This window comes from Thamnophis sirtalis, unplaced genomic scaffold, assembly GCF_051295495.1.
Source record: "Thamnophis sirtalis isolate CommonGarterSnake01/CBP01778 unplaced genomic scaffold, rThaSir2_p1.2 scaffold_8, whole genome shotgun sequence".
NCBI lineage: Eukaryota > Metazoa > Chordata > Lepidosauria > Squamata > Natricidae > Thamnophis > Thamnophis sirtalis.
Genome location: NW_028261388.1, coordinates 58,856,107 through 58,880,790, shown reverse-complemented (window position 1 = coordinate 58,880,790; position 24,684 = coordinate 58,856,107). Strand labels below are relative to the sequence as shown.

General features: G+C 39.8%; 1 protein-coding gene across 21 annotated transcripts in view; it reads right to left on the bottom strand.

The window, feature by feature from the left end:
• Window positions 1-24,684, bottom strand: part of CASK (calcium/calmodulin dependent serine protein kinase) — a 333,687-nt gene that overhangs the window by 71,859 nt on the left and 237,144 nt on the right. For 11 of the 21 annotated variants that reach the window (XM_087721755.1, XM_087721759.1, XM_087721761.1 and 8 more), the window contains 6 exons: window positions 23,204-23,281; window positions 21,992-22,072; window positions 17,254-17,442; window positions 16,484-16,562; window positions 13,773-13,858; window positions 12,516-12,584 (listed from right to left, as the gene is read on the bottom strand). In XM_087721755.1, the coding sequence (XP_087577881.1) occupies window positions 12,516-12,584; window positions 13,773-13,858; window positions 16,484-16,562; window positions 17,254-17,442; window positions 21,992-22,072; window positions 23,204-23,281 (582 nt within the window). Of the gene's footprint in view, window positions 1-896; window positions 957-8,203; window positions 8,228-12,515; window positions 12,585-13,772; window positions 13,859-16,483; window positions 16,563-17,253; window positions 17,443-21,991; window positions 22,073-23,203; window positions 23,282-24,684 lie in introns of all 21 variants that reach the window. The other 10 variants (XM_087721747.1, XM_087721750.1, XM_087721748.1 and 7 more) reach the window with 3 other exon arrangements.

The window sequence follows — 24,684 nt, the reverse complement described above, 5'->3', positions numbered from 1 at the left end:
GAAAGAAAATGAAATAAAAATATATCCAAAAATTAAACTGAAATTGGGAAGATAATGCTTGCTTCAGCATCATGTGATAGCTGTAATTTAGGTAAAGAATCTAGGGGGTTATCTTTCTTATTAAAAAACAAATTCAGTACCTTATCTGCTTGAAATAATACAAAGTTATTAACATAGGAATATCTACATAACCTTCTTGAAACAATCAATTTTACAATATTTTTCCACAAAAGCTCAATGTATTTTTAATTATCTAATTATATCAATTTTTCAGCTTTGAAAAGATATACCGGTAGTTATCAAATTACGATAACGGAGCCCAAAATTTCAGTTGCTAAGTGAGACAGCTGTTAAGTAAATTTGGTCCCATTTTACGACCTTTCTTGCCACAGTTGTTAAGTAAATCACTTCAGTTGTTAAATTAGTAATATGGTGTCAAGTGAATCTGGCTTTCCCATTGACTTTGCTTATCAGAAGGTTACAAAAACAATCACGACCCCAAGACATTGCAACCATTATAAATATAAGCCAGTTGCCAAGGGTCTGAATTTTGATTACGTAACCATGGCGATGCTGCAACAGTTGTATGTGTGAAAAAATCACTTCAGTCACTTTTTCAGTGCTGTTGTAACTTTGAACGGTTACTAAATGAACTGTGGTAAGTCGAAGACTACCAGTATTACATTTACAAATGAAGAACATTTCCTTGGTATAACTTATTCTCAAACATTTGAAAGAAATAAAAGCAATAATTAAACATCACATTTTTTTTTAAAAAAGTAACTTTTATTATAGATTTTTTTTCAGAACAAAAAGGATGCAAATTTGAGAGCTAGTTTGGTGTAGTGGTTAAGATGTTGGCTTAGAAACCAGAAGACTGTGAGTTCTATTCCCACCTTAGGTATGAAAGCCAGCTGGGTGACTTTGTGCCAGTCGCTCTCTCTCAGCCTAAGACACTTCAAAGGATTGTTGTTGTGGGGAAAAATAGGAGATAATATTATATATCTTTACTACCTTGTATTATTTGAAAATAATAAAGGCAGGATTAAAATAAGGAAAATAAATGAAAGTCATAAATAAGAAAAAAAGGAAAAGGAAAAAGTAAGAAAGATATAAAGGAGCAGCTTCTGATTTACTTTAAAGCATTAAATGCATTAATTGTTTAATCCTCTCTTTAAATGTATGTCTCCCTTCTTTCATATTCTATTTTTAATCATCAAATTCATAAATCACACATTTATTTTTTGTTTTCAGCAAAAAGTCAATAAAGGTTTCCCTTCACTAAAAAAGGTAGTTTGTTCTGAATTTTCAAGAAGCTCAGTAAATATTTCCCAGCATTCCAATTGCCTACTAAGATAAAGTCAAGGTCAGATAGTTTTCCAGATGTTATTTACTTTCTCTTCATTTTCTTTTGGATTTTATACAATGCAGTAATCATCTTCCTCCAGTAGATGGCTTCCCTGCTTCCAATTCCAGAATATAAAATACCCAGAAACAGCTGATTGTCATCCAGTCAGAGGAGATAAAGTTTAGAAAAGCAATTTCTCCCAATCGTCACTTTTCACAACGTTGTTTGGCTTTTCCAGGATTTCTAGGTTTTAAATCATCCTTTAGGTTTTTCTTTTACTTCTAAATCTTTAATCTTCTTAGTTTTTAGCTCCCCTATTTTCCAGCTGTTCTCACCACGGCGTCAACCAGAAGTCAGCTTCAATTTATTGATATACTGTATGTATGTCTGCAAATGTATGTTTTGTATGTTTTTGTTTCTCCCCTTTTATAATTTTGTGTATTTTTCTTCTTTTTGGGTATTTGTTAATAACAATTGTTTAGGAAACTGATACATTCTTTTCAGTCTTAAAAGAATTCAAAAGTTTTCAGTAATATATTCGAATGAGTTATGATTCAATCAGTTATCCACCTAATTCCTTTAGCTCTTATGTCCATTCAGTGACCATTCCAAACTATGATGGTACTGAACCTATGAGCCATGTCCAAAATTAAAGTCATTACAGAAACCCTCCTGTCATGTGTTCAAAATTCAGGCACTTGGCAGGCTACTCACACTTAGAACTGCAAGGGCACTTCATCTCCCACTACCAGTCTATTTCCCTGATCTCTACCCTTTTGGCTGTTGCCTTCCTGCATTGTGTTGCCCTAACTGACCTTTGCCATCTTCTTACTTCATCACTGATTCCCACCAGTCGCCCCAGAGCCGTGAAACACCAGAAAGTCCCTTTACATTGCACTTTTGGGCTGGGCTTTGGCTTTGTTTTGCAACTGAATATCAGCCCAACCTAGCCCAGCCCATTGTGACCCAAAAATGGGATGCAGAACAGCTTTCTGGTATGCTGCACTCTAGGGTTGCTTTTGGCTAATTTGCTTTCCCCACAGTTGAAAGCAGCCTAAGCTGATCCAAGAGGATGATGTAATGGTCTTTCTGATACATTGTAGTTCTAGGGGCAGTTTTGCCTCCTTTTTTTTTTTTTTTTTTTTGCTAATGTCGAGCCTGGCTAAACCAGGGATACCTTGTCAACAGTGGGAGTAAGAAAAATAGTGAAGATCACCTGGGGTGACAAGAGCACAAAGTGGCAGGGCTCTTGGAATGCAAGGTGGTGAGATTGAGTGTGGCTGGAATTGAGCAAGAAGCTGTGGCTTCCCAGGATGTGGCAAGCAGCCCCAGGGCCGTGCAGTTATTGGACTGCTTTCAACACTGCAAAGCAAGGGTGCAGGGCAGCCAAGGGGCAGAGGGGACAGGGAAAGGATATAGGCATGGTGGGATTCAAATAATTTAGCAACCGGTTCTCTACCCTAATGATTTATTCCAACAACCAGTTCACCAAACTGCTCAGAAATTTAACAACCAAAGTGGTGCGGACTGGCTGAATCCCACAACTGGATATAGGGAGTGGTGAGAGTTTGAGGCACTTCCTTATCTTACTGAGATGTGGAGCTGGAATGGATCAAGCCTGGAATGGCTTTGCTTGGAGTGGATAATCAGTTAATGACCCATGATTCTAGGTTAACCATGGCAACTGGGATTGTTGGGATTCTGGTCACTAAGCAATATGATCACATGGCATCTTGCTTTATGATTACATCATTTAGTGATGGAAATTCTGGTCTGTATATAAAAGCCTGTTATTAAAAATATTATTGCCATGCTAATGCAATAATATCATTGTTCCTTAACTGATATGAAAGAGCAAATTATGGTTTACAAAAACAAGGAGAGATGAAATTGACATATTCAGAGTAAGAAGTAAGAGGAAGTGTATGGTTTGTTCAAACATTTTCCAAGTGGCAAACTAGTTTGTAGAATGAATCATAAAGTGAAAAATTACTCTAATTAAGCTCTGTGTGTGTGTGTGTGTGTGTGTGTGTGTGTGTGTGTGATTGCACATATGAACTAACAATTACATTCTATGCATGTTTAGTAACCAGAGAAAGAAAACTAAGACTAGATATGTCTTATAATCAGAGGTGGGTTCCTACCAGTTCGCGCCTATTCGGTAGAACCGGTTCATCAAATCTACCGGACCGGTTAGAAGAGGTTCCACCAGTGGACCCGGAAAGCAGGCCACACCTACAGAAGAGGTTCCAAAACTTTTTGAAACCCACCACTGCTTATAATGTATTAAAAATTAAATTACAATATACATAAAGACAATTGGCTATGATCTATGAACTTCAAACAGTAACATACGATATATATTTTCCTTAGTCAATGTGTATTAACACTATGTATATATTCATATAGCATTAATGTCATGCTGGATGAAAATTTAAATTTCTAACTTGCCTCTTTTTGGGGGGGGAGGGGGGCATCAAGGTTGCCCAGGAAGACCAGCAGAATAATAATTTTTAAAAAAGAGATAGACTTAATAAAATAAATAGAGAAACGTGTAGAGAAATGTAAAGGTTTAGGTTTAGGTTTAGGTTTTATTTGACTCGTATGCCGCCCTATTCCTGAAAGACTCAGGGCGGCTAACAATCAGAAGGGGAGGGGGTACAAAAATAAAAATAGAAAACAGAAATTTAAAATACAACAACAGTCATAACCTCAAAGGGGGCTGGATAGTTCAACAGCCCCAGGCCTGTCGGAACAGCGAGGTCTTAGTTGCTTTGCGGAAGGCCGGAAAGGTGGTAAAGGTCCGGATCTCAACGGGGAGGTCGTTCCAGAGGGCTGGAGCAGCCACAGAGAAGGCCCTCCCCCGGGGAGTCGCCAGCCGACATTGGCCGGCAGATGGAATTCGGAGGCCTAGTCTGTGGGATCTAATAGGTCTTTGGGAGGTGACTGGCAGGAGGCGGTCTCTCAAGTAACCAGGTCCGATACCATGTAGGGCTTTAAAAGTAACGACTAGCACCTTGAAACATGTCCGGAGACCAATGCGCAGCCAGTGCAGCTCGCGGAGGATAGGTGTAACGTGGGTGTACCGAGGTGCACCCACAATCGCTCGCGTGGCTGTATTCTGGACAAGTTGAAGTCTTCAAACACTCTTCAAGGGCAGCCCCATGTAGAGCGCGTTACAGTAGTCCAGTCTTGAGGTGACGAGGGCGTGAGTGAATATCCGAAGGGCCTCCTGGTACAGATAGGGTCGCAATTGATGCACCAGGCGAACCTGGGCAAAGGCCCCCCTGGTCACAGCCGACAGATGGTGTTCTAGAGTCAACTGTGGATCCAGGAGGACTCCCAAATTGCGTACTCTCTCTGAGGGGCGTATAATTTCACCCCCCAGGCTGAGAGATGGAATAGCTGGACCATCTTTGGGAGGGAGCATCAATAGCCACTCGGTCTTGTCGGGATTGAGCGCAAGCTTGTTCGTTCCCATCCAGACCCTGACAGCCTCCAGGCACTGGCACATCACTTCTTTTTGGCACAGGGCAGACAGATACAATTGTGTATCATCCGCATATTGATGATATTTAATCCCGTGCCGGCGTATGATCTCACCCAGCGGCTTCATGTAGATGTTAAATAGGAGGGGGGACAGGACCGAACCCTGTGGCACCCCATAATTGAGGGGCCTAGGGGTCGATCTCTGCCCTCTGACCAACACCGACTGCGACTTGTCCAAGAAGTAGGAGGAGAACCACCGAAGGACGGTGCCTCCCACTCCCACCTCCCGCAACCGTCGCAGAAGGATACTATGGTCAATGGTATCAAAGGCCGCTGAGAGGTCAAGAAGCACAAGGATAGAGGAGTGACCCCTATCCCTGGCTCGCCAGAGATCATCGACCAAAGCAGTTTCCGTGCTGTAGCCAGGCCTGAAACCGGACTGAAAGGAATCCAGATAATCGGTTTCATCCAAGGACCGTCGGAGTTGAAAGGCCACAACTTTCTCAAAAACCTTCCCAACAAAGGGGAGGTTGGAGACTGGGCGATAGTTACTCAAAATGGCTGGATCCAGAGAAGGTTTCTTCAGGAGGGGTCTCACCACCGCATCCTTTAGGAGGTGTGGGAAGGACCCCTCCCGGAGAGAGGTGTTAACTATCGTCTGGATCCAGCCACGTGTCACTTCCCTGCTGGTCAAGACCAGCCAGGAGGGACACGGGTCCAGTATACAGGTGGAGGCACTCACCGCTCCCATGGCCTTGTCCACTTCCTCAGGAGTGACAAGTTGAAACTCGCTCCATAAAATTCGCTCAAGACCTTCCCCTGGTACCTCGGCTGGTACCGTGCAATTGGAGTCCAGATCTGTCTAAATCCGAGTGACTTTATCCGTTAGAAACTGAACAAATTCCTCAGCTCTACCTTGTAAAGGGTCGTCCGCATCCCTCCCTTTCAAGAGGGAGCGGGCTATTCTAAACAAGGCGGCTGGGCGCGATTCAGCGGATGCAATAAGAGCGGCAAAATGCGCACATTTCGCCGCCCGTATTGCCATGAGATAGGTCCTGATAAAGGCTCTCATCAGTGCTTGATCTGACTCAGAGTTACTGGCCCTCCAGCGGCGCTCTAGGCGTCTCTTTTGGTGCTTCATCTCCTGGAGTTCCTCAGTGAACCAAGGAGCTCTCCTGGATCCACTACCTTGGAGAGGCCGTAAAGACGCAATCCGGTTTAGGGCCCCCACCGCCACTGTATTCCAAGCAGCGACTAAAGGCTCTACCGGATTGTGGAGGGATGGATGGATGAAAAGGAGGAAGGATGGATGAGTTTTTAAGAGTCTGGGGCTGCAAAACGGGGGTTATTAATATCTCTCTCTCTCTCTCTCTCTCTCTCTCTCTCTCTCTCTCTCTCTCTCTCTCTCTCTGTGTGTGTGTGTGTGTGTGTGTGTGGGCCTTCATTCCTGCTCACTTCACACTGGATGCACAAAAAAAGCAGTCAAAATGTGTGTTGGTGTGTGTACGATTTTTACCAGCAACAAAAGGGGAATTGCTAGCAGGGTCTTTTATTTGCAGCTGTTAAGTGCTTGGTTACAGCAATTACGAGATCTTAGGAGGAATGGGGGAACATGGGGAGGGGGCGACGGGGAGGGAGGGGAATCTCCCCAGCTGGACTTTGACCGATCCTGCAGGGGCTGGAGGTTGAGCCAACCCCAATATTAACCCCCCTCTTTAAACCCAGTTTCCCTTTTGCCTCACCCTACCTAGGCTACCCGGTCCCACCATACCAGGTTTCCTCCCGAGCAAACACACCTCCGATCCCAGCCCCAGGACAGCTGCCGCCCACAACAGCTGCAACTTCCACCCCATCCCAGGGAAGGAGGGAGGAAATATAGAAAAACCCAATTTTGGCTGTGTGTTGAGATCCGGAGCCCGATCGGCGAATTAACTTCATTTCATACGAGGATCAATTTGCTGTTTCTTTTCCCCCCAACCCAGCCAAAATAAGACCAACCCAGCCTAGATTGATCCGAAGTCCGCAGCTGCTAAAGCTTTCCTGGACCGGTCTTTTTAACATTGGCGATGGGAAAGGAATCCGCTGTAGGGATCCCAGCCTCAGCAAATGCCCCCCTTCTCTCTCCTTTCCACCCCCGCCAACAGGTATTGGCTGGAACAGGTTAACCTCCTTGTCCTTTAGATTATTCGTATTATTCCTTGGTTTCATGGCCATCGCCCACCCCCCTCCTCTTCGAAAAAGAGGGACCCGAGATTTAATTTAGCCACACGGGCTCTCGTAACTGGATCCCAGGGCGGCGTGGGAAAGGAAGAGGAAGGGGGACGGGGGAGGGAAGGGGGATCGGAGATCACAAGGTAGGAAAGGGATAGATTAAAAAAAAAGAGGGGATCATACGCCCCCACCCACCCATTCCCAACCCCATCCGACAGAAGGAGACGAGAGAAGAGCAGCGGAGAGAAGGAAATCTCCTCCATCCCCCGCCTCTTCCAAATTATATACACAGACACTGCCCTCCCCATCTTGCAGCCCCAATTCCAGCCGCACCAATTCAAGCTCCCAGATCTCTCTCTCTTTTTTTTCTCCACTCATACCCCCCCAAACCAAACGAACGAGCAAAGGAAATACAAGAAAAGCAGCTTTTTAAAAATAAATAAATAAATAAATAAATGAAATCCAAGGCACGGGAGGAAAATCCCCCTTTCCCCTAATTTCCACTCTCCCCCTCCCATCTCGCCTCCCGATCCATTTGGGGTGGATTTCTTTATTTGCAATAAATCCTGGTTTTTTTCTTCCCTTTTTTTAAAGGAAGGAAAATGATAGATCTTTTCCCTCCCTCCCGCCACCTCCCCTCGCCAAAAGGAGACCAGAGAAAAGCAACCAGATCGAAAGGGAGATATGATCGTGTTGGGAAGAGCCTCTTCCTTGCCATGCTGCCACGCCCGGAAAGCCCCCCCCCCACTCGAGGCCGCCGGACGGCTGTCGCAAAAACGTCATGCGTCGGTGCGCACATGTGCAGGAGGGGAGTGAGCCTCACCCCTCGTCAGGTGCTGCGAGCGAGCCGAGCAGAGGGAGGGAAACCACTGCCCTCTAAGGCCACATCGGGAATGACACTTCAGAGAAATAAAAACTTTTTTTTTAACGGCATCCTTTTTAAAATTGATGATTCGGCGTCTTTTCTTCCTTTTGGAAAATCACGACTTTTTGAACATGCCGCGGGACACGGGACAAATTTTGAAAAATTGTGACTGTCCCACCAAAAGCGGGACATCTGGTCACTTTAATCTATACTGTATTTTAGCAGAATCTATACAGAGGAACAGTTGATATATTTGAGCATGCAATATTTTAAAGTATGGCATCACTTACATAGTATTTCTCCCAGTGTGTTTGCTAGTAGGAAAAACATCCTTTCTTAAAATGAATTTAAGCATAACAAATCTAACAAAGCATATTTTATACATCTATAATTTCTTAATCATAAACCACTCAAAAATAAACAACTGAAAACTTTTATATTATTAATGAGGTAACAGAAATCTTTAGTCTAATTGCCTTTTTGGTAAAGGTATTTCAAATAGTTTACAGTGCAGCATTAATATTTAGATGTTATGAAATTATAGAGCTTTAAGATGTCATTTTAATATATTTAAAATATAATTGCATTTCAATTTGTTTAAATTTGCTCCAGAGGAATGTCTTCAGTTTATTATGGCAGCTTTTGAAGTTGTACATAACTAGATTATGAGCTGTTTCTAATATTTCATATGATGTTTTCCTTAAAACTAATCTCTGCCTACTTAATTTTATAATGCTCTATTTCTATATTACAAACTTTTGCTCCGTCAAATAGGATTAATTTATTAAAATGGGGTAAATTAAAATACAGGTAGTCCTCAACTTATGACCAGGTGTTTATTGACCATTCAAAATTATAATCTGCTTTAAAAGTAATGATGGCTGCCCCCCACCCCACCCCCACCCCCGGCCATGATTGCATTCTGGATGCTTGGCAATTTACTACAATGACTTACAACTGCAAATCTGGGCTCAATTCTGTTCATATGTCAAAGACTATCTGTGCAGTGAATTCCTACTTCCTATAATAAAATAAACAGCCATACATTCATTGAATATATAATAATATGGAATACCCCAAAATTGTAAATATTTTCAAAAGTTTAAATGTGACAAAAAAATACCACCAATAGCTAAGGTCAACTTTCCTAATCTACCTTCAGATGTTTTGGTTACATCTTCCATAAACTTCTGGTTAAGAATAATGGCAGTTATAGTTCTAACATATTTGTTGGACACACAATTAAGGAATATTACTGATGGATTAGATGCATTTTTAACTAATTTGTTTGGATGAAATATTATTAAGCAAAACTGGCAGGAGACAAGTAACTACAACTATTTCAGCAAGACCAACTTTTACTGCATATCTAATAACTATCTTTTCCATCTTCTTGCTTCTCCTATTAGGTTCTTCCTGCACCTAAGAAAATTTTGCCTAGTAGATTCCTCTAATTCAATTTTTCCAAAACTGGGTCCTTCCTCAGGTGTGCACATTTTCCATCAATCCCATAGAGCAGCAGTCCCCAACCTTTCTGGGTTTGTTGACTGATTGGCAGGGAGGGGGAAAGAGGGGATAGTTCCATGCATGCAGTATGCAAGTGTGCATAGTTCCATTTGTGCATGCAGTGGTCATGCATGCTGCTTGAGCAAATGGAGCTGTGCGTGTTACTTGCCCATTCTTGTGCAAACTAAGTGGCTTCCCTGCCACTTCTGCAGCCCTAAGGGTTTGGGACCCCTCCCATACAGCATATAAATTTGGTTAGTCAAATGAGATGATGGGAGCTGTACTCCAATATTTTAGGAGAGGGTAAGTTACACAGAAAAAATATTTATAGAGCTAAGATTTGCTTTAACTTGAAGACACAATGCACTTTACACTTATATGGCGTTTTACTGTCATTATACATGCAAAAAGATACGTTTTTCCAAGCCACTTGGTAATAGACATCAAAACTTGTATTGGGTAGAGCTCTTTAGTGCTTTTTCTAATATCATTTTTTGTATATGTGTACTTGTGTGTGTAGATATGCACACATATACACATACACATGTACACTGTGTACCATAAGTCAGGGTCCATAAGTTAATCACAGTACATTTTATTAATTAATATTTTTTCAGAAAAATATTGTTGTACTTAGGAATATTCAAAGGTCATCAAATGAGCGAGGAAGTATTTAGCAATCAATTGGAACATTTAATGTAATTTATATAATAAATTATGGGGATCTGACTTTTAGTATTCTGTATATGTGTATTCTTTTTATGATGGAATCTGTATCCTAAAAATAAATCCCACTAAAGTGGAGCTCTTTCTGAGGACAAGCCTTATTCTTCATTATCATTTACAATATTCCTTATTATTTCCAATATCCCAGAAAATCTGCAAATTATATAATTTAAATATATATGAATGCCTTTAAACAAATTTGGGTTATGACTAGAGCAGTGATGGCAAACATTTTTTTCCTCAGTTGCCATAAACATGCACGCATGTGCTGTTGCGGGCGCTTGCGTGCACACCCCCATAATTTAATGCCCCCCCCCAATTGCACATTTTTGCGCAAGGCTTCCCTGTCACTCCCTGCTCTGGCTGCTTCCCCTTGGCTAACACCCAGTGAGGGGAGAAGTTGCTCTGGCACAAACGGGCAGAGATGGGGAGGCGTGCAAGAGGGATGCTCGAGCATGCTCCTGAATCAAAAAACCTTCCCTTATCATTCTCCTGTGTAAAGATTGGGCCCTTTTTACTCTGTCCGGTGTGAGCCGGGTTGCTATATCGCCCCCTCCCCTAATCAAAGAGGATCCTGGGCACTACAGGCAATAGATAAATGAGGAAGGGAGCTGCCGGCATGAGGGAAAGACAAGCAGCAGGCAAGGAGAAAAAGGGGCTTCCTTCCCTTGTGCTGGCTGCTCTGTCCCCCCCGCCCCTGCGCTACCAAAGAGGATCCTGGCTAAGTGTTGCAATCCATAGGAAAATGAAGAAGAGCTGCTGGCACGAGGGAAAGACAAGCAGCAAGGAAAGAAGAAAAACAGATTTTCCCCCTCATGGTGGCTGCTCTGTTGCCCTTTTCTCCATTTCAGTGCCATGCCATGGAGCCTGCCCCACCCACCATTGCCAAGGCCCTTGCTTCCCCCAAGCATTTCTTTGCTTACCCTGATTTCTAGCTCCATTGCGTTTCTTGCCATTTTGAGCAGGGAAACTTCTCCAACTCCAACTTCTGTGTGTGTGTGTGGGGGGGGGGGAATCTCGTGAAGTTGGAATTGATAGATTGAAGGGTTTTTTTAGTCCCATAAACTTTGTTTCCCTGCCCAAAATGGCAAGAGATGTGATGGAAAAATGAGACAGAGGGAAAATCAGGTAGGCAAAGAAATCCTTAAGGGCCTGGGCAATAGTGGGTGGGGCAGGCTCCCTGGCGTGGCGCTGAAATGGAGAAAAGGGCAACAGAGCAGCCATCATGAGGGGAAAAAGTCACTTTTTTTCTTTCCTTGCTGCTTGTCTTTCCCTTGTGCCAGCAGCTCCCTTTCTCATTTCCCTTTGGATTGCAGCGACCAGGCAGGATCCTCTTTGATAGTGCAGGGGAGGGGGGAAACAGAGCAGCCAGCACAAGGGAAGGAAGCTGCTTTTTCTCCTTGCCTGTGCTTGTCTTTTCCTCGTGCCAGCAATTCTCTTCCTCATTTCCCTTTGGATTGCAGCGACTAGGCAGGATCCTCGGGGAGGGGGGAAAACAGAGCAGCCAGCATAAGAAAGCCACCTTTTCTCCTTGCCTGCACTTGTCTTTCCCTCATGCCAGCAGCTCTCTTCCTCATTTCCGGTTTGCGCATTGGGCTGTTTTTCGCCTTTTGGAGGCTTCACAGAAGCCTCCTGTCAGCTCCAGCATGCATATGTGTGCTGGAGCTGACAGGGGAATGCCTTGTGTGCCCTCAGAAATGGCTCCACGTGCCACAGGTTTGCCATCACGGGACTAGAGTGTAATATCACATTTCTAAGAAAATTATTTGCATTTTTTCAATTTTTCTTTTGCTATTTCATTGAGAATCTGGTTTGTTGGTCAAAATAATTTTAGTAGCACTAGTTAGCATTTTGCAATATATGATCACATTAAATATTCATTAAATATTTTTCACTGGATGCATTCACCATTTTGATTTGTTTTATTGTTCCTCAATGTTAGCCCTGGCTCTTTAATCAATCTGAGCTTATTTTTAATATTAAAAATCCTGTCATATCATTGCATCTTTTCAGCAAATCTTTTTAGGAAGCAATCAGAATTCATTGTCCATATTTTTTTAAAAAAAATATTTAAATTATCTTGCTCAAATGTGTTATTATTCAAGCTTGTTTTTAATTATTCCATCGCCTAATTACCATTTTTAGTTTTGCTTTATTTTAGATATTTATGTAATATTTAATGAATTGATGTTATGTATATGAAATAGCAACAATACAGGAGGTGGATCGAACTACTCCTTTGTTCCGTTATCTTTGTTGTAAAATTGGTGTGTGTGATCTAATAGCACAGGCAGAAACAATTTCCCAGAAAGCAATAATATTCAGCCATGAGCAGGCAGTTAATTTTAAGACTGAGAAGAAAGTAATTACCTCACATGAAGAAGATTGAGTGCGATAACTTGGCACAATCTTGAAGGTGATGCTGCCTCTCATTTCTCTCTGGAGAAAGTAAAAGTATTTGCTGTTTTGCAAAACTCAAAACAAATATACGTAGCACCCAAAGCTATCTAATATTTTAACAAAGTCATAGCAGCCTATGGATTTATTTCCAAAATTTAGTCACCAGATATCAAAAGGGGCCCTAATACACTTTAAAAAAAGTTCTGTATGCAACCAAGCTGAAGTACTTGTATAACAAGGTTAGTATTTTAGAGCATATCATATTTGGTAGTAGCAAGCTGGTTTTTGGTTGCAGTTTTTTATCATGTTCCCTGTCATTTGTAGATACTTTAGCAACAAAGACAGTGAGCCATTTTTAAATGTAGTTGTTAACTACATGACACTTATTAAATATACTATACATAAGTCATTGGTAAAGTACAAGCTTGCTAATGAAATAGCATAAACTAAACTATCCCAACAAATTACTTTTTTAAAACAGAAACAAAATTACCGAAGACTATTTTTTAAATTCATACAGTAATTTAACAAAACTTGTTGAAAGCAATCCATTATTCCTTTTCTGAAAATAAATAAATAAATAAATCAACCTGGACTCCAAGAATGGGATTATTTTATGGACAAATAATCCATGTAGGAAAAAAATAACAAGGATAATTAAATCAAACAAAAATGAAAACTGCTTAACAAAATGTTACTCTTCTTCTTGTCCTTGGTATGGTATTACAATGTGGAGTATGTTCTAGAATGTTATAAATGAAAATAGAACTATTTTCAACAAAATGTGAAGACTAATATATGTAGAAAAATAAACCCAACAAATATAACTCAGATTCTGCAATTGTTGAAAATGTAATTTAATTAAATACTCAAGTGTTATTACTAAATATTTGTCAAACTTTACTACTTAGTTAATGAACACTGATTGACTGTACTGATACAGTCAATTATTATTTTTATTCCTCTTTTCAAAATATTATTTGGAGTTTATGCCAATTTAAAATGAGAGGACCTGGTTCCTAGTTTATAAAAAAAAAGATATAGAAAGGAAGAAGAGTTGGAAAAAAAGAGAAAAGAAGTATCAATTTTACAGAATATTTCTTTCCATAGGCTTAAATTTAGTTTAATTTGGACTAATATTCTGTTGGTATTGCTTTTGTGAAGGTAGTAGCCTTTAACTCATACTAAAAGTAAAATGAATGAGATAAAAACTTTTTATATGCTTACAAGCATTTTCTGAAGTTGTTCCACTGTTTGATTTGCCACACTAATTCCGTTTATTTCCCGAATTTCATCCCCTACATGAAGTGTACCTATAGAAGCAGTAACACAAAGTGGCACAATTACAATCTATTATGTTATCCCACATACCATTTTATATGCATAATTAAATATTGTAAACAATTAGAATTTCCTCAAACTATGTGGATAAGAAATTAAAACTTAAAAAATTACTAGAAGTCTAGCTACATAATCATCAACATATTCTGCTAAATTGTAGCTCTAAAACAGGGGTGTCAAACTCAATTTCATTGAGGGCCGCATCAGCATTTTGGTTGTCCTCAGGGGGCTGGGTCGGGTGGTCATGGTTGACTGGGCGTGGCTCAGTGTGTGTGTGATCAGTTCAACATCGCTTGATGGGTGGGGTTGTGTTGGGAAGGGAATTCAGGTCTCTGGTAGGTGGGCAGGAGGCTTGTCGCACAGGATGAGGTGAGGCGATGCAGGGGATGGGGGTGGGGATGTTGCTGTCACAAGGCAATGCAGGAAGTGGGGTGGCTGGTACTGGTAACCATTGGCTATCATGCTCTCACCACCTTTTGTGCGTGGGGCCGATGTTTTCCAGCAGCCTGCCAGCCCCTCAGCTGGCACACTTGGAGGTTCTGGAGTCTACTCCACTTGGCTGGACATCCCAGAAGCACATGCTGCAGGAGCATCAGGAGAAAGTGGGGGAGGCCCGTGATCTAGATCGCTGGATGCGCTTACTCCATCCCAGTTTTTGCTTCCAGATGGAGAGGTTGCTGCTGATCATCTTCTTGGCCCCCTCGTAGGTCTTGCCCTTGGCCTATGCACAGAGCATGTTCCTCTCGTGCACCCGATGCACCTCGGCCCCACTGTGGGCTGTTGCTGCTACCACTCAGCAAACATATTACCACACTCAGCAGACCTGCCTGGCCCGAAGCAGATGAAGAAGCCAGCTAGAAACCCTGAGTAGAGGTGGTAGAGCAAACCCAGGTCCAGCAGGCAAAAGTTGGTCACTGGGAGGCGAGGGGAATGCTGCTTGCCCATTCCAGCCACATGATGGTGGTCTGCATCACGTGCCTCTCCCCCACTCTGCTTCTGGTGCCGCCACCGCGCCTGCTTCTTGGAGAGCCAGCTTGGTGGTCGCAGCGGGCTGCTGGACACTTCCCCCTGTGCATGCAAAGACATGCACGGATCTGGGAGAAGTGAGTGGAGAGCCACACAGAGGAAACAATGGGGGCGGGATCAAAATGGGAAGCCTCTGTTTGGAACCTCTGGCAGATTAAAAAAAACCCTCTGAAGCAGCAGCTTCCCTTTTTTGTCCACTCTCCTCCACGCCTGATGCCGAGGGCAATTCTGCTTCTGCTCCTCCCCCCACAATGCCAGAACCTGCATGCCACCACTGCTCACCTGCTGTGCACCCTCCATAGCCCCTGTGATTGCCTATCACCCATTGCATCTGGCAAGCAGAAGCCCCATGGGCCTAAAGGTCCCATTTCATCTCCTTGCCATCTGCTTCCTTCCTCCGTGGTTCAGGAAGGAATGAAGTCAGGAGGCGAGATTGGCAGCAAGGCCCATGTGGGGGCGGGATGGTCCCAGTGAAAGGCCAGCGAGTGAGGTAATGATCTGCAACCTGACCACTGGACTGCAGCAAGCATTAGATCCACGGCATTGCTTTGCTCCCTGGGCGTGTGCATAGGAGATGACAAGTGCGCAAGGGCTGGCATCCTGGGTGAAAGGGAAGTGCTCAGAACGCATTCCCGGGACACCAGGCCCTGTGTGTTCACTGCCTCCTATGCAAACACTCAGGAGGCAGGGCCGAGGCACCGCACGAATCTAATGCTGGCCGCGGTTTGGTCCAGATAATGCTTTTACTGATGCAGAAGTTCACTTGTTATCTTTTGATAACAAAATGTTTTAACCATTTAACCATTATATTTGTAAATTGATTAAAATGTTAACTATGTGGGATAATTTCCAGTTCAATATGAAATAACATAATTATAGTATAAAGTAAACAAATTTATTGTTTTTAATTAAGACTTTGAAAACCTTTACAGAATAGAACAGAAAGTGAGAGATTATGGCCTAAAGTAGCCATAGTGGTCCCAGTGGTTATCAGAACACTGGCTACCATACCAAAAAGCTCTTGGTACCCACTTAGTACTTAGAAAATGCATTGACAAAATGTCCCTCTATCAATCATAAAAGGTTGCAATGCTTGGATCTGCACATATAGTATGCTAATCTATTATGACATCCTAGGTTCTTTGGAAGAATTTAATGTATATGAAGGCCAATACCAGCTAAAGAACTGGCACCTGTGATTTCACATTTTTTTGTGAATAATAATAATAATAATAATAATAATAATAATAATTGTATTTGTCAATGTTAATGCTGTAAATAATTATTATACAGATAGCCACTGAGCTTTTTCAATTGTTGTGTATGTTGATTCACCAGTAATCTCTTGATTGCTTTCCATAAAATATATTCCTCAAAACCATATCTAAATTAGTTAAACTATGGATACATGACTTGAGTAATAACAAGACTTAGTAATAAAAATATTATGTTATAGACAATATATGATTTTTGATACTAAATATTCAAATGTTATTTAGATTCCATGTCTGAAAATTTGGATAGTATCATATAAAATTTCTGTTGTTCATTAACTTTTATATTTACGTTACCTTGCCTGTGAATCATTCCTCCATGCATAATTCTTGCTACAATGCAATGATTCAGTTCATTCATTTTTAAAGTGATTCCCTAATAAAAGAAATAAATTAATTTAGATAATCACAATAAGATTTTCCAGTTCAAGCATTTTAATATTTATGGAAGTAATCAGAGGTGTCTCAATTTACCACCACTGTATGTATTAACATTTTGTTTCAATTCACAAAAGCACTGCCCAGAAATCATATGCTATTCTTTTATCAGACCCCAAATAAATACTTGATTAACTTTTTGTTCTTTAATAAATAATATTGTGAACTGTCCTACAGAATTGTTTTATAAAGCTGTAAGTGCTTCCAGTGAAGTTATTCAAACAGTAAATGGCCTACGAATTAGAACATACATCATCTTTTGAGAATGTGCAGGAGAGACAAATTTCCAGTCTGCTGATGGAGGAAACACTGTTTAGGAGAAGGTGCTAGCTGGGTACAATACACAAGATACTAAGAAGAAAGTCTTTAAATTTCAAAATCAAGATTATTTAATTATGTAGTTTGTATATTAGTTCAACGTAACTGAATCAATCCTTTTCTGATGTAATCTATATTTATTTATATTTGTGGTACAGGATTTTCTCTGGATTTTTTAAACTTAACATTCCTTTCATTTGCCCAAGATAAATTGATAGTATTACAAAGGATAAATTGTAAATTTGATATTTACAGACTGGATATATCTTACATATGCTTATAAAATTAAATAATAAAATGTATCTATTTACCATTGGTTCATCTGTGTTTTTTTGGAACTGAACCAATCGCACTCTTGTGACATTCTCCATGTCCATGTCTCCATTTATGCTTTCTGGAGAATCTCCATTTAAATATGGGGATGTGGGAGGTGGAGTAACTCTTAATGCTTCATCACTGTAAACTTCATGTGCCACTACATCATGAGTTTGGAGTAAGGCCTACAGAAAGATATAATGTTCATATTTCATTATCTTTTGTGTTTTATTTAATGCAAAGATGATTAAATTAATTATAAAGAGTTGAAAAACTTCAAGCTATTCAACCATAATTCAACCCAAACATCATATGCTATATGACTTTCAGTTTTCCTAACAGTAATAACAGTGCACTAATATTTCAATTACTGTATTTTTCGGAGTATAAGACGCACCGGAGTATAAGATGCACCAAAATTTTGAAGAGGCAAAATAAAAAAAAAAGTTTTTGTACTCTGTAGATCTCCCAAAAACGTTTTTCAAAAAAACGCTCCCCTTCCCCCCTCAAAGGGCATGAATAGCCTTTAGGAGTCTTATAAAGTGCTCCTCGGGGAGCACAATTGAGCAAAAAATGGGCCATTTTTCACTCATTTCTGCCTCCCCCCCAAACGAGCAAAAAACGGCCCAATTTTTTGTCAAAAAAAGGGCATGAATAGCCTTTAGGAGTCTTATAGAGTGCTCCTGGGGGAGCACAACTGAGCAAAAAATGGCCCATTTTTCGCTCATTTCTGCCTCCCCCCCCAAACGAGCAAAAAACGGCCCAATTTTTTGTCAAAAAAGGGCATGAATAGCCTTTAGGAGTCTTATAGAGTGCTCCTGGGGGAACAAAACTGAGCGAAAAATGGACCATTTCCCACTCATTTCTGCCTCCCCAGCTCCCAGGAGCACTCTGGAAACCTCCTAAAGGCTATGCACAGCCATTTTGGTGAAGGGGATGGGGTTTTGGGAGGCAAAAATGCTGTATTCAGTGTATAAGATGCACCCAGATTTTCAGCCTCTTTTTTGAGGGAAAAAGGTGCTCCTTATACTCCAAAAAATACAGTATATATGTGACAGGCATTTATATACTACTACTCATGCAGTCTACTAAAGAAAAGATAGACAAAAAGTAACAGTAACGTTGAACAAAAAAAGGCTGATTCTCTGAAAGTCCTTTATCGTATTGAGTTTCACTGTGTGTTAAAAAGGTCTCCATCAACATGTAAGAGAATCCTTTCTTCCAAATGTATTCCTCTTCTATTTTCAGAGCATTTTTTGCTTCTGAATGGTAACAGTTCAAAAGCAAAGTATGCTCTTTGTAGTGTCTAAAATCACAATGTCTAAAATCACAATGTCCACCATGCAGAAAGTAGTACAACCACTTCCACCACTTGAGGTCGGAGAAAGCAGCAAGTCCATCTCCTCCACTGAAGTTCCACAACTTCCTGACTGCTGGAATTTGCAGCAATACAGACACTTCAAGGACAAGTATGATGAACTGGCAGTATCTGACAAAAAGTTAGGATGTGAGTAGTGTGCAAAACCCATGTTCTCATTAGAGAAAGGTATTCATGTTTCTAGAGAGTGGAAACATTTCCAGGTTGTGCCAGCAGGGTCAACTAAGGAGAATCAACAAGCATCGCTCAGAAAAAAATTAAAGGAACATTTTCAATCAAAAGCACACATTATTTGTTTGGAGAGCAGTAAACAACAGGACCAGGATGCTTTAACCAAATCTGTAGATAAGTCAACTGACAAACATTTATCCAGTACTTGCAAAATATTTTCTACTGTTTACGATCTGGTGCAAAGATGTAATCCATTCTCAGACATCGAAGTGCAGGTAAATTTGCTAACTACGGTTGGAGTGGATGTGGGAGTTGGCTTGCATTCACAGAGATCCGCAGTGAAAATAGTTGAATTCACTGCGAACGAAATCGAAACCACCGTGTTTTCCAGGATTATTGCAAAGAATCTGAAGGTGTTCCTAATAATTGATGAAGGCTCAACACTTTCAATGAAAGCAGTGCTGATAGTTTTTGTTAGAGTTGAGGATCCAGAATGCCCAGCAACCATTTTCATTGAGCTTTTGGAATTAGAGAAACAAGATGCAGAGACCATATATTCTGCAGCGATGGGAAGCTTGCATAAAGTTGGATTTACCACCAAATATCTGCAGAAGAATTTAATTGCTTTCTGCTCCGATGGTGCCAATGTTATGCTTGGAAGAAAATCTGGAGTCAGCACCAGAATAGCTCAAGTCTTCCCAAACATCGTAATTTGGCATTGCTTGAACCACTGCCTCCAACCTGTGCTGGATGATGCAATAAGAGAAATAAAGCAACTCAACCACTTCAATATCTTCCTTGATAAAATACACACCACCTTCCACAAATCCTGCAAGAGCCAGAATGACCTTTTCCAAATTTCTGAACAATTGGGCATTGAAATTGTAAAGATTGGCAGAGTTTTGGGACCAAGATGGGCTGCCTGTAGTTTAAGGGCAACCATGGCTGTGGGGCGTGCTTATCCAGCGCTACATCAGTTTTTTCTGGGCAATGAAAGATTCCCAGGCATGGCTTCCTGTTTTGAAAATCTAAATTTTTTGAAGGATTTGGCCTTTATGATCGATATTCTAAATGAGATTTCTCTTCTGTCAAATGCCCTGCAGGGGCGACACAGATATCATCAAGGCCGAAAAGTTAGTATTGCGAACAACCAAAGCTTTTGAAGTGCTTAGACAGAGAAAGGACACTTATGAAACAAACCTTGAAGCAATGCTACAAACAAAGCCTTCATAAACATCAATTTAGCTCCAAATCAACAATTTGTTGCCCTTCCTCGTGACAAGATTCTGTCAAGCATCATCACCAATTTGAAGAAAAGGCTGCTGGATTGCGACCATCTAAAAACAGCTAGCCAATTGCCAGCCGCAAACAAGTTACACTTTATCACATATTTGAAGCCAGATTCCTGGAACATTGAAGAAGTAGTTGTTCCATGGGTTGAGGCAGAGGCAGCATTGTTTGAATTTAGTGAAATTTTTAATTACGAAATTAATTTGAACATTTTTGGGAAAATGTGCTCAGAAATCCAAACAAGAACAAAATTCCTGATGGTATCAGAAAAGCTAGAGATATTGTCAGGACAATTGCTGTTAGTTCAGCAGAGGCAGAAAGGAGGCTCTCAAAAATGAACCTCATATGTTCAGAGCAAAGAACCTGCCTAATTGTTCCAAACTAAGTAATCTGATGGTGATAAGTGTTCTTGGCATGCCTGTTGAGAGATGGGACCCAATTCCTTCAGTGAAAAAGTGGCTCAGAGCGCACCATCACACGGCTGATAATCCACGAGTAAAAACCAAAAAAGCTGCAACTGAGGAGTCTGGAAGCCTAAGAACAATATGGAAATATCAACAACTAGAAAACCAATAACACAAGTAGGTACTTGAGTGTATCTCTTTCATTGTGTTATTCTTATGTAAGGTGTAAGTGCATGCAATTAAAGTCTTCCTTTCTGTGTCTCTTCTTTGTGCAGGCCATTCATTGGAGCAAGTGTGGTTTAGTGATGTAGAAGACCAGCAAGACCACTCATCCTTCCTTTGTAAGTAGCTGTCTTTATTGCTGGGTGTGCTGGGTTCATCCTTAATATAGTAAGTGCAAGCAATTAAAGTCTTCCTTTCTGTGTCTCTTCTTTGTGCAGGTTATTGGAGCAAGGGGGTGAGGTGGTGGTGCAGGGCAAGGCAGTAATCTTCCCTCTGTAAGTATCTGCCTTTATTGTTTTGTGTGCTGGTTTCATCCTAATGTAGTGCATGCAATGGAAGAGTTCATTTCTGTGTTTCTTCTTTGTGCAGGCCATTCATTGGAGTCAGTGATACTGAAGACTGGCAAGGACAGTCATCTTCCTTCTGTAAGTAGCTCTTTTATTGTTTTGTGTACTTATTTTAATCTTACTGTAGTTCATCCATTGGGGCAAAAAATTCAGTGACATCGTCTTGGCCACTCCCACCCGGTCACATGACTGCCAAGCTATTCCCACCCAGTAACATGACTGTCAAGCCACTCACATCTGTCACATGGCCGGCAAGCCACTCCCACCCGGTCACATGGCCAGCAAGCCACTCCCACCAGGTCACATGGCTGCCAAGCCACTCCCTCAAAACAGGCCACACCTACAGAAAGGGTTCCAAAAATTTTGAAACCCACCACTGCTCTTATTAGACTAAAGTATCAGAAGGTGAGTTCACTGAGTAAGAGTAGGATAGCTTGAAAGGATTGACTAACAACTATGGGACAAAATAATTTAAGTAAGAATTGACATTGCTGTGTAATGGAATACTGTAAGACTGTCATTAAACTGAAATCATTAAAGGGTAAACTGTCTCTATGATATTCTTAACTAAGATATTATTTCTAACAAAATTACAGGTTGAGCCATCTAAAATATCTGTGGAAAATTAATATATTTATTAATATAATTAATTAATATATTTCTATTTCTATCCATCATCCATTGCAATCAATGGGAAATATCCATGCCAAAGATATTAGCTTCCTTACATCCAGTTCAGTGTTGAGCATTGAGACAGAAATAATTTAGATATATGAACATTCAAAATGCGTTCATTCAAATTCAATGAAAGGCTGTATATATTTCTGAGTAATTACCCCCTCCCTGCTTTCAAATAATATTTTTTTTATGAATCTATTTTCTATGGGAAATATTAAAAAATGATATCGTAACAATTAGTTACCATGAAATGAGGTTGAGTTAAAATACGTTTAAGTTCTTTTGCATCACTATTTTCTTGGTAACATGAAATTTCTTCCAGTACCTGTAAAGCATAAGAGTACTTATATGAATAAAGTAAGTAACAAATAAAATTCATATTTTTGACTCATGAATTCCAAAGTAAAAAGTTTGAATGAAGCGATTTATTTTCTCTTCCCAGATTGGTTTATGCTGCAAGGAAGATTTTGATAAGTTAGTAAAGACAAAGCTACATCCATAGAAATAAATACAGTGTATATAAACAAAAAAAAAGTCATGCAAGTTGAGGCAGTTGCAATTTTATTCACTGATGATTGCAAAGGAGAGGTGAGTACAGGGCAGTAATACATGGTATATAAAAAAATAATCTATGGGTAGGTAGCTGAGGCAAAAAGGGAATAAAGTTTGGAAGGCAAACTAGCTATAAAAGGAAAAAACTTAGGAAATGACAGAAATGTAAAGGGGGGAGGTGGTGTTTGTTTGGGTTATCCATTGCCTCTTCACTTGTGAGACTATTATTACTTTTCAAGTGACAAGAAGTAAGGAAACAATGTAAGGAATTGAGGTGGGAATGATTTATTTGGTTCTAAACATCTATTTTGTTAAAAATGATTCTTCTGAGTCAAAATTGATTCTTGGAAACTGTCTACATTAGTCCCTACAGTTTTCTGGGCAAGGCTATAGTTTTCCCTAGTGTTGAAAGTGAATATTAACCAGTTGCCAAGCATTCAAATTTTGATTATGCGATTATGGGGATGCTGAAAAACGGTCATTAATTACTGATGTCTATTATAAGTCAAGGACTACCTGTAAAAAGAGTATGGGTACAGTGAAATGGATGGTTAGAAATGTATGCAAAGATTCTTGAAACATTTCACATTAGTATTTGTTTATCTCTTCAATTTGTTTTACTGGAAGATACTCAAGACAGATAAAAACAATCCTTTAAAAACAATATTTTAAAACATTGTTTTAAAAACAATGAAATATGCTGAAAGAATAAAACTGTTAAATGATTTAATCTTAAAAAATCTGGCTAATTTTTTTTTTTTACTATTCCTCTTAAAGAAAAAAAAGTTTACTGCAACTACTGAGGGGCTGTGCAAATACATAAACAAATATACATGCATACATTTCATTTACAGATTTAAACAATTATTAATTTTTTTGATTATTAAACTATTTTTAAAATTACCTCTTTGGCTCTCTGTACAGCATCGCTTGGTGGATTTCTTATTTGTGGTGAAGATTTTGTATTAATTTTGTCATAGAGCTATAACAAAAAAACACAACATAATATGAATGTATTAAAAACAATTTTACCAGCTTGTTTTATAAAGATCTCTGAAAATTTCACTTAAAAACATCAATATCTGCTATGCTGTAAATCTAATTTTCTATAGATAATTGCAGAAAATGTAACCATTTCATTTCCACGCCACATTTATCAACTTCTTGCCTGCTCATGATGCTTCATAGAAAGACACATCAGAAATAAGCAATGTTACTTAATCATATTTTCTTGCTAATTGCAATTTATAATGATTTAAGAGATTTACTGTAGAGTAAATGCATTTCTTAATATTTCTATGGAGGAATATTTCAATATATTCAACTTCCTCAGACATGGTTTAAAGAAATAAACTCACCATGTCATTAATGATGAGCCTAAACCTCATCTATAAAAGTTGTATTAGGATGACAAATAGCAGATATTAATGTACAGTGTGCCTGTCAACACTGTGGCGGTGCTATGACTAGCTGCCACATATCAGGTTCTGAATCACATAGAAACCAATGTACATGCAGTCACTATGAAGGCCTGTGTACTGCGAAGAATTTATTTATGATTTTATTTTATTTACTCTGGTTTATATACAGCCAAGAGCTACTGAATAATTTATAAATACAATATAACGATAAATTAAAACAGAAAAAAAGAACAAAATATATTTACTATTCAACCAGCTCCTTCATAATATCATAACTAATGAGACCATACCTCAGAAGTGTAACTTATGATGTGATTCATAAATGAAGTACAATTTTTTTTTCCAAAATTTAACACTTAACTGCAAGGGCCCAATCTGTATATCCAGAGGAGGGAGGTATTGCCAAAAGGGCATGACCATGGGGTCTCTAAGGATTTTCTTGGCTGTGGAACCATCAACAAGCTTGCTGTCTCTGGGTATGCAATTTTCATTGGGAGCAGGTGGTCCCATATATATGAAGACCCTAATCCATTTAGGACTTTAAAGGTGACTACTGGAATCTTGAATTGTAAAATATTCAATGTAGCTTCTATAAGGCATGTTTATAACTTCAGTTACTCTGGCCTCCAGTTAATGCATACATCCAATTTAAAATTGTGATCTATAGAAACACCTAAAGTACTCTAGTAATAATCTAATATTGTTTATTTTTAAGATTTTACATTATTTTAAGCAGGATACTTCTGAAATTATTGTCAAAGTACATCTGCAGGCATCTTGTATTTATGCTATCTTTGTGAAAAAATGTTTGTAAAGCTTGCTCCGTCTCAGTTTTAGGAAATTAGCTAAGAGATTATACTGAAGGGAAACGTTTTCTATCTTATCTGCAGCACCAAAAATACTGCTAAGAACAGACCTAAGTTCTATTAGTTTGGTTTCATATTTCTTATTTGCATTATTTTTT